The 11752-nt window shown below is 37.1% G+C and overlaps 1 protein-coding gene across 1 annotated transcript; it reads left to right on the forward strand.

Moving 5' to 3' along the window:
* The first annotated feature begins 478 nt into the window (after positions 1-478).
* LOC144434011 (uncharacterized) lies at positions 479-6555 on the forward strand. Its single transcript, XM_078122448.1, has 2 exons — positions 479-552; positions 3501-6555. The coding sequence occupies exon 2, from the start codon at positions 3529-3531 to the stop codon at positions 5614-5616; it is 2088 nt and encodes a 695-aa protein (XP_077978574.1). The 5' UTR covers positions 479-552; positions 3501-3528; the 3' UTR covers positions 5617-6555.
* Positions 6556-11752: the final 5197 nt, after the last annotated feature.

The raw sequence follows: 11752 nt of genomic DNA on the forward strand, positions 1-11752 counted from the left end.
CTTCCTTGTTTGTGCATGGCCGAGTATTCGTTCAGTGTGTTAATCTCCAAGAAGATATGAGATAAAGCAAATTGCCGTGTGGTCTCCTTGGCAATTGTGAGATTAGGGGCGTTAAAGGAGAAGAATGGACAAGATGGAGAGAATTACATAAACATGAACGTTTTCTATCAAACAAAAATCTATCAATATCACACAAAAAATATTTTTTATTTCACCATAAAAAATAATCACTCAATCGATAAATCATTCAGATGAATAATCAATCAATCAATCAATCAATCAATCAATCAATAGATAGATCGATCGATCAATCAATTAATCAATCAATCAATCAATCAATCAATCAATTACACGCTCGCTGTACCCTGTGGGACAGTGTGCTATTTTCCAGCTATTTTCCAGGTTGGAAAAGGAAGGGCGCCCTCATGAGGCAGTACAAAGGGACAAAGGTCGCAGGTCATCGTTTCCGGAAGCTGACTCCAAGCTTGATTTCGAGCTCCACGTTTGCTCGTTTACTGAAAATATCTGCCTAGCTTCAACTTCTTCGACTGGGTAAGTAAAATATTTGTTACGTTTCGTTCCCAAAAGATGTTTATTCACCCGGCAATGGAGTTTTTTAATTTTTAAAGGGTAGAATTTCCATGTGTGTTCCTAAGAGACTGGTAAGCTTTGAACTGATAGTGTAAAAACTGTGTATTGATTATGTTATTTTGAATAACGTTATGATATTTAAGAAGTCTTATAAGTAATATAATCTAATAGTTTATCATTTTTATGAAGGAAAAGAAATCACAAGTGTATATAGATTTACTTATTTAGGTTTAATTCTTTAGAGTTTCTGATTTCATTTACAAATAGAGTTGCGTCGAAGGTTTACAACAACAAAATTAATTTGCATGTTTGTTAACGAAAGATTTTGCAAGTCTAGTCCTACAGTTGTTGAAGATGAATGTCATTTTCTTATCAATTTCCCACATTATAATGAGACAGATTTTACTTTCTTCTTTGTCACTGAAATTTACTAATATTCTTACCTTGCACATTCTTTAATACTAGTAGTACAGTAGTTCCTTGAAATGATACCTTCCACTCTCGAAATTCCTTTCTGATACGTGTAAATCAAGACAGATCTCTCCAGTAGTTACATAATGAATGTTGTAATGTGACATTTTTTTTCTGTGTATTTACTATACCAAGCTTTCCATAGCATGCTGTAAGTTATTGAACTAAATTAGGTTCCAACTCAAATCTTAGTATGCCACTTATGTCTGTATTCGATAAATTAATCCACCCTATACTAACTTATGGCTGTGATGTATGGGAGGCAATGAAATATGTCATTTCAAATTGAGGATATGCACCTGAGTTTGTGCCGTTTGTCTAAGCATCCCCAAACCATCACCAAACATTTGAATTTATGGAGAACTAGGCCATTACCGGTATATATATACCATATATCCTCAATAGTTGCAGTAAAGAGCCCACCACCACCCTCCCTCCCAACCATATATTTGTTCATTAAAGAAGACTGGCAAGACCACAATAACGGATAAATTGTTCACAGTAACAATCATGGGTACTTGAATGTGTTTTGGTACCTTACCCATTACTGTAGATAAAAGTCAATCAGATCAGTAGTAAAGGTATAGATGTCAATTTTGAAACAGATATAAACTAAAATTTTAGTTTCAAAATTTGTGTCATTTTGAGCAATATGAGCCCACTTTGCCAGCCACGGCAATTCAACACAGATATATGTACAGACCCACAATCATTAACTTGAGAAATTGCAAGGTCAGATTGAAGTATATAGACCACACATGAGGTAGAGACACCAAATTTAGCACAGATTATGAATATCAACTAAAAATTTGTGTTGTTTCAAGCATTGGAACCCACCTTGCGACAGACACAACATAGCCTGCTCATTTAAGATCATTCCTAAATGCCTAAGTTGAAGAGAGAAATTGCGTGATGTCTACATCTTCACACATCATGCACACATGGCTGGCCATGTGCTCTGACTTCTGTTTACATTTGGGACGTAAGTAATGAGGGAATTCAGTAATTCATAGCCCAAATTTCATTACATAAATTACATTTTTCTTTCACATTTTTACTACAAATTTCATTTTAAATAACTTAAGAATAAATTAGATCAAATAGTACAACTAACCTTAGGGGTTAAATTTAGTTTAATTTGTTTCACACTAAATATGCTTAAATTCAGATGATGAAGCCACAGCTAGCAGCTCAAATTGGCTGTCCGTGACATGACATGGCATGTGCTCAACTTCTGTTTACATTTTCTTTGGGACATAAGTAATAAAGGTATTCAGAAATTCATAGCCCAAATTTCATAACATAAATGAAAATTTCCTTTCACTTTTTTACTACAAATTTCATTTTAAATAACTTTAAAATAAATTAGATCAAATAGTATGACTAACCTTACAGGTTCAATTTACTTTAATTTGTTTCACACTAAATATGCTAAATTCAGATGACGAATCCACAGCTCAAATTGTATGACCGGTGATTGTATAGCTAGCTAGCCAGCTATAGTGGGATGATACATCCTGTGGAATGGTTCTGCGTCATCTCTCTTTGTCAAACAGAGACACTGTCATGCACACCAATGTCAATATGGTCCTCTTGTTATTCTCAGAATATTTTGTGAAACAATTATGTATCATAAATATGAAGGAGTTCACTATTGGAGAAGCATAAAATTTAGTATGATGAACCATGGCACACTAGCAAGTAGACTTTACATCGCAATGGTTGCCAATCCTATCGATTTCGATGTCTGGCTACATTTTTTTTGTACATTACATTACATTCTGAAATTGTTCAGTTTACTTCACTGTGGTATGTCAGTCATTCACAACATGTTATTTGTTTCATTTTGTGCTCTTAATTATTATGCTGTTTCCAGACATCCAACACTCCTAATTTCTTCCTGGAACTATTATATATCGTCAGAGATTTTTATCAGTCTGTTTTGTTTGTATTTGCAACATTTACAATAAATATTAGACATGGTTTTAGCCTCAACAAAAATAGGAAATTCGGTTAACCACCCATCTGCCAGTTGAGGGTGTAGGTGGGTTTAATCCGCCCATTGCACTAACCTACATCAGTGTACACTATATATATATATGTGAGTGTGTGTGTGTGTGTGTGTGTGTGTAAGTGTCTCGCTGGAGAGAACAGTGCTCGATGCAAATATTAGTAGCAGAGCATTATAGACTCATAAGTCTGTATACATATAAATCTGCCATTCTCGCAAACCAGAACTTATATTTCTTCTGTGACGCCTTGAAAAGTCTCGACAGTGTGTTTTGGGCAGTGCCATAAAAGTGGCTGTGGTTTACAATGATGAAACCTGCTGTACTATCACTAGAAATATTCATGGAAAAAAAATTCATAGGCCAGCAATCACGAACAGCAGTATACTTGTAATTTGTAATACTTACCAACTCTCTTTGTTTTTCCAGTCAGGCTTGACAACAATATCACCCATTTATGGTAAACATGGAAGATGTAACACAAGACAACATCACCACTGAACAAGTCAAGTATCACCAGGTGGTGACCAAACCTTCTGATCTTTTATTGTGTAATGTCGGTGAATCTGCCCTGGTCAGAGATGATATGCAAGTGAGTGTAGTAGGCAGTACTTCATCAACTGAAAGTTTTGAAAATGTAAAAATAAAGCAGGAAGACTTACAGAGTGAAGCAGAGTATCAACAGGCAGTAGACGCACAGTCGTTGCAATGTCCAAGTGATGCTGTATTTGTTGGCAACAGAAATGATTTGTCAGTGAACATAGCTACTGATAGTTTCCCAACAACAGGAAATGTAGAAAGTACAGTTACAATAAAGAAAGAAAATGTTGACTATGAAGATGGGTATCACCAAGAGATAACCAACCATTCCACGCACCATTTCCAATGTCAGAGTGAAAGTCTTATCTTAGGGGACAATCCACAAATGAACATAACTTCAGAAATTACTTCCTTCTCTGGAAGTACAGACAAGACTATAGTAATAAAGACAGAAGATGTTGGTAGTAGCAACCAACCTGACTACGTGGAGGAAGAACAAATCAATTCACAGCATTTTTTGTGTGAAAGTCTTCAAACCAATGATGGAGTTTTTGTCAACTCTGTAACAGACTCTATTTCTAGCAGTGAAATGGGGACATGCAAAATGGAGGATGAGTTTCCTACAGAGAACGGAGCTACCATGGATAATCTTTGGGTTGTAACTTGTGACAACTTTTCCAGTAGTGTGCATTCTACGAATGAAACTTTTCATCTGAATAAAGAATCTGATGAAGTGAATATAAGTGATTCAAGACAGGATGACATAGCCACTCAGGGATTGTGTACAGAATTGGATAACATCCAGTCAGTGCCTTGTAAAATTAACAACTCCGCTTGTGAACCGTTTCCGATTGGGATTCATCAAGCAAACATATATAAAGATGTAATAGCAGAGACTGAAAATTGCGGTGAAATTGTTGTCCAAGTTTATGACCCCAAGCATGCTGAAGATACTTATAGTGACGTACATAGTAAAAGTGAATGGTCTGATTGCAGCTATTCAGAACAGAACTTTGAAATTGACCATCTGAACACAAATGGGATAGATATAGATACAGTGCTTAACCCTAGCAATGACGAACAAAGCAAGGATAACCCCAAAACATTGTCAGATAATCTACCAACAGACTCGAAGGTTTCATCATTTCCATGTGAGTATTGTGATAAATGCTTCACGGGCAGCAAGTACTTGACTAAACACATGAAAACATTCCACAAACCAGCGACACAATGTGTACTGGGTAGAGACTACTTTGAGATTGACATGAAAACGTCATACATACCTAAAAGACAATATGAGACAGGTAGTGGTTACATTGAGAAAACAGACCCTGAAACTAAGAGACATAAGGAAAATTCAAATGAGTCAAGCACATGCTCCACAGATACTGACTGTCGTCTTGAAAAAGTATGTCTTGATACAGGTACAAATTCATATGTATGTAACGAATGTGGGAAAGGTTTTTGTGAAAATTGCAGTTTAAAACCTCACATAAAATTTCATAGCAGTGAAAAATTATTTGTATGTAAAGAGTGTGGTACAGGTTTTCACACAAGTACGAATCTAAAGACACACATGGCCAATCACAAAAGAACGACATTGAAATTTGTATTCCTTTGTGAGGCTTGCAACACAAGCTTTAAACATGCCCATTACTTAAAAGAGCACATGGTACGTCACCATAAAGTCAAGCAACCAATACACATGTGTCATGAGTGTGGCCAATGGTTTTTTGAAATAAGTGAATTGAGAATACATGTGAAGATTCACACAAATGATAGACCATTTGAATGCCAGCTATGTGGAAAAGGTTTCCGTGAGTGTGACAACCTAAAGACACACATGAGGACACATGCCAAAATTCAAACATTTCCTTGTCAAGAGTGTAATACATGTTATACTGGCAGTGACTATTTGAGGACACACATGATGAGACAACATAAAGTAAGTACTTTTCATGTATGTGAAGAATGTGGCGTATGTTTCCAAAATCGTAAAAAGTAACACATGCTACAGATGTATTTTTTTTAGTCCCCGGGGGAGTGGGGGGGAGGCAATTACCATGGGCTGCGTCCGTGCTTGTGTGCATCCATCCATCTGTAATACCGATACATCATTTCTTGGACATGCAATATCCAATTTCTTTCAAACAAGGCACAATAGTGACACATCATTAGCATATCCATGGAAATTAGCATAACATTAGTATATCTATGGAAATGCAATATGTTCAGATAGAGAACAAAGCGATCTTCACAGTTGCTCATCCTATACACATACTTGACATTGGTCACCAAACACAATGCTAAAGAGAAACAGTACCTAATAACTTTAGGGATCTTCTTTGAAATGTATTGTCTATTGCTTGTATTGTTAATCAAATATACGAACAGTAGAAACAGTTAACAACACATTTAATATAACATGCTTAGCATACATATATACTGATAAATTGAAAGTGAATGAAAACAACACATTTTATCTTGTTTAACATCCTAGTAATAATTCCACACAGTGAATTCACAAGGTAGCCTTTCTCTTTTAAAGTCAATGAGAAAATAATAGCTGACCATTTTCCTAGAAAACATGACAGTGGACAATTTAACTTTAAAAAAACAATAGAAACAAGCTGGCATATGACAAAGCTTGGGGCAATTTGAGCGATTTTCATCTTCGATAAATTTGCCCCTGAGGTTCATTCTGCTGTTCAGTTTTGATCTATTACCACCATATAAGGTGCAGTGTAATTTCAGCAAACATGACTTGCCATGTTGCTACAATGAAAACTATCTACAATATTTGGTGAGATGATGAAAATACCCTGCTATATAGTATAGTCAATAATAACTAACATCTTTTCGCTTTTCTAGTTCATTTTTGTTAATGTTAAATACGATGATAATTGACATTAAAGGGTATAGTGTAAAATGACATTTGCAATAAAGGAGACTTTAAAATCATGAATGACAATCTATGGTTATTTACATAATGATGTAAAATGTATTTAGACCATGAATACAACAAGACATGTGTATATGTATGCATGAAGATGTATGTATGTATGTATTATTATTATTATTCTTTATTTCAGGCCAGCGGCCCATACACATAAATAAAAAGAAAAGAAAAAGAAAGCACTAAAATGTAACACTGAAGTGAAAACCTCTAAAAAGTACAAAAAGCACTAATAAAGAATGTATGTATGTATGTATGTATGTATGCATGTAGATGTATGTATGTATGTATGCATGTAGATGTATGTATGTATGTATGTATGTATGTATATATGCATGTAGATGTATGTATGTATGTATGTATGTATGTATGTATGTATGTATGTTTGCACGCATGTATGTATGTATGTGTGTGTGTGTGTGTGTGTAATGTGTAATTTTTACCATCTACTACCACCACAGTGAACTGTGTGTTGGCACATGATTGGATCAGAGCTGACAGCCAGAACACCAAAAGACTACATGAGTGCACTACCGACGGTGGAGGTTAACATCCCCACTCCATAACATTATCCACTTCATTTTACCATGCTTTTCCCCCACCCGCTCCTCCTATCTTTTTGTTTCTTCTTTATGGACCAGTCAGTTTGTCCAACCTGGGCTGAGGGGGGGGGGGGCGACATATTTGTCCATTGGGCCAACAAAAAGACAATGACCCTCCCCCTCCGCATCTATAAAATCGAAAACAGACTGACACCCCCCCCCCCATCACATAATTCTAAGACACGATGACCCCCTCCCCATATATCATATTCACATGACATATATTCTTTTATCGTGACTCAGTGTAGACTGCTTGACCATCCTGCAAATATTTTATAAGATGCCGGGATAGCACTATCATATAATTATTAATAATAGTAAAGGTCAGCACATCTAATGGTAATATCATGGGTAGGGGGATTTGGAGTTTTACGGCAGTTTTAGACTATCTTGGCAAACATTTCATATCTTTAAAAGACAATATCATCTCAAATTAGCATAGGGTGAAAATATTTAAGATTATATATATATAAAAACTCGGTGAGTATCAATCTGCTAAGACCGTGCTCTATACCGCAGTGGCAGCCCCACTGTACCAAAATGCACTAAAAACCAGCGGCTACAAAGAGAACATCACGTACACCAGCACCCCGACACAGAAAAACAAGAAAAACAGAAATAGAAATACCATCTGGTTCAACCCACCATACAGCACAAACGTAGCCACCAATGTAGGCAAACGATTCCTCAACCTAATCGCAAAACATTTCCCAGCAGACTCCAAGTTACACAAAATATTCAACAGAAACAATGTCAAAGTCAGTTATAGCTGCATGCCAAACATGGCTACCATAATCAAAGCGCATAACGCCACCATCTCCAACAGCGAAACTAAACCCACTCAAAAACCTTGTAACTGCAGACAGAAAGACACCTGTCCTTTGAACGGCGAATGCCAAACGGAAAACATCGTATACCAAGCCACCGTCCACGGAAAAAAACAAACAAAAGTATATATCGGTCTAACAGAGAACAACTTCAAACAGACATACAAGGATACGCCAACCACAAACAGTCATTCAAACATGAAAAACACGAAAGCAGCACAGAACTATCAAAACACATTTTGAAACTGAAAAGAAACAACGAGCCTTTTTCCGTATCCTGGTCCATCAGCAAGACAGCCCAAGCATACACCAATAAAACAAAACGATGCAACCTGTGTTTAACCGAAAAACTAACCATTATTAAAGCAGACAAAAGCTCCACACTAAACAAAAGAACTGAGTTGATATCCAAATGCCGACACGAGAATAAGTTTTATTTGTCCAACTTCAATAGAGCATATATCACCTAAACTAAACGGAACATCAAACCCAACATGTAACAACCCGCCAACACCTACTTGTCCGCACCCAACAACTCACACAATAACAACCAACACCCCCACACATACAACACCAACCCACCAACACAGACAATAGTGCTGTATCTTACAAACGATTCAAAACACACATGATGCTAAAAAAGATACAATACTGAGTCAAACATAACACTTAAACATATGGTAAACGATCCTAGGACTTGTTTAACCTACGGATGGCAGGTAGATAAAAGTTCTTCCTAAAACGTTCTGGTTTCGTTTTGATACTCCTGTACCGCCTACCCGAGGGTAACAGTTCAAAAAATGTCTGTGCCGGATGACGGGGATCCTTAACGATGGATGTAGCTTTGCGAATGGATCTGGGATTGATTGTAAGGCTGGTAATTCTGTACCGATGACTCTCTGTGCTGTCTGGACGACTGTCTCAGGTGCAGATTCGTCGTTGTCAGTGTTTTAACCTATTTCAGTGATATCACAGGCAATTAACAATAACATTGTCATGAAAACAAAGGAGTAGAATCGTGGGTAAAATGAGAACACAATAAAGGACTTCATACACAACCTTGAAGAGCACAGTCATTAATTTGGACAGTTTGTGGCCTATCATACAAAAAAAGATATAATTTGTGTTAGAAAAACACAACAGATGTTGTTAATATTTAAAGTTTAACAAAGCCTTTGCCGTTTGATCCCGATACCGGCAAGCAGGAATATCTCATTTCAGAGTAGAAGACTGATGATATACTGACCACATGTTATTCAAATTTGTCATTCATTTCAATTTTGTGAAAGGAAAATGTGGTCAACTTTTTTTTTATTTTTCCCAGTTACTAATAGCCTCTATGGTGTGTTCACCCTACTGTTCGCAATCACTCACGCAAGTTACGATTTCACACAAAAGAACGCAATTATGTTTTAAAACTTTATGAAAACCAAGAGTGAAAAAAGCCCAGAGACGTGAGTACGTCTATGTGCGCCTACATAAACACACAAACCTAGGACCACAAAACATACCGATAATTGCAGGGAGAGCTCGAGCATAATGACTACTCACTAGAATCTGATTTTGACTCTGATGTAGGTACAGATGATCTAGCCGTGTTGATTGATCCCAGCTTAAATGTATGATTGGCATGATGACAATGAATGGTAGATGTATAGGTATTGGTAAATATTTACACTGACGATGCCCCTCACCCCCCCCCCTCGACATCAACCCCTCCCCCCTCGAATACTTTACTTTGTATGACTTATTGATGAAATTGATTTTGTTGTTAAATTTTGACTCAGAACATAAAGATCATTAGGGATAATAGCGAAAACTCTTGCTATATCTAAAGATATTGTTTCACACAGGTGGATGTTGTGATTGCGATAATATAAATAGGAAAAATTACAAGACCATGACAACAGTGGCAAACCGTGATGACTCAACAGGCAATGCTGACTGCATCAGAAGTACCGGCTACATCTCCCGTTATCACACTGAGTACCAGTGAACTAAAGACAGCATCATCTGCAATTATCACACCAAGTACTAGTGAACTAAGGACAGCGCCATCTACAGTTATCACACCGAGTACTAGTGAACCAATGACAACATCATCTACAGTTATCACACCGAGTACTAGTGAACTAACGACAGCATCATCTGCAATTATCACACCGAGTACTATTGAACCAAGTACAAATCCCTTACAACCACGCCCTGTACGAGAATGGCTATTCCCATAGGATCGTACAGGGCAAAACATGCCCTGTTGATCCATCTTATATTGCAGTTTGTTGCCCTATAGGATCCTTATAGGGCACAATTTTCCCTCTTGAGCTACCCTAATGGGTCTTTTTATTGTCATGTCCTATAGGAAAAACCTTACCCTGTTGAGTAGCCCTTCAGAGCATTTTTTCTGTCCTATAGATATCTATACACCTATTGTGGGCTGTTGAACACCTGTCCAGCAATTCCCTCCAGGACTGTCCTGTAGCATAGTCCTTTGAAACAATGTCTCATTAACCCTATGAGTTTTCTTGGCAAAGATTACTGGCATCTTATTACAACTGCTATTATCTCATTACCATATTCACAATTTGGTACAACAAGGGCAAACTGTTTAATAACAAAGAAATCTCCATTCACATCTTGGAAACGAGAATTATCTCTATTATACTTCTTGTCATAGGAGTCAGTTATATACAGTACCTTTGGTATCAAAAATCTATCATGAGTTGTGATAATGGCGTGGTGTAATCTTATGTGTAACAGCCTTTCAAGTGCTATTTGTTCATGTGCGTGCATGTATCGTGTAACTGCACTGTCAAGTGCTACACGGGACAGTTACGTATACTGGGATAGTGCTGACCTCTTTTAAGCGTGTGTAAACCTTGTGACAGTATGTCAAACAAAGCCTTCGCACGAGAAACCTCGGAAAATACTCCAGAACCTCTTCTTTGAAGATCTATACTTGCAGTAAATTTGCTAAAGATTTGAAGTGGTACATGTTTGGTTCCATTAATAGTTCTTTACATTGTACCCCTCAAATGTGAAAGATTATATAGAGTACAGTGGCCCCAACTCCTGACACTTTTGTGCCACACGAGTCAACTGGTGTTGACTCATGTGGCACATTAAATGACATGTGCTTCTCACCATATACTCGTTGAAAAAGATACACATACTTGTTGAGTGCAGACTCAGCTTTTGTGATTTTAGTTGGTGTCACATTTTCAGACAAGAGTTCATAGGTTGCATAAACTAGTAAAACCCAGTGCTTAATGTACAGTGTTGGCAACAAACATTGCAATACTAAGAATGAATAGAACAATAAAAATGCTCTCCATTACAAACCTTTCCAAAATCTTCTTAGTGCAATACTCCGTGGAAGTCTATAGTGATTTCATTCGGTGGTGTTAAAGTACTTATTCGTGAATCGATAACTTTCTGTTTTGCTGGTGGTATGTACCAAGGTTTGCCGCTATGATTCTTACTGTCTAGCCATACACCAACAACTTGCTTTACAACACCTAGCAATCGACAGTGTACAACAAAACTCTGGCACAAACCCATTGACAATGTCAAAGCTGGGTATCAACATTGATATACTAGCGCCCGTAACACCTAGAACAGGTTAACCACTTTCAATAGCCGCTACAGCTTGTGCTAAAAATGCATCATCACATCTTCTTTCAGGTACCTCCTCTTCATCACTAACTTTATATACCCTTAGCTAGCAAATCCCCTTCCTATTTGGACATGCTCTCC

Source organism: Glandiceps talaboti, chromosome 4, assembly GCF_964340395.1.
Source record: "Glandiceps talaboti chromosome 4, keGlaTala1.1, whole genome shotgun sequence".
NCBI classification, from domain to species: Eukaryota; Metazoa; Hemichordata; class Enteropneusta; family Spengelidae; genus Glandiceps; species Glandiceps talaboti.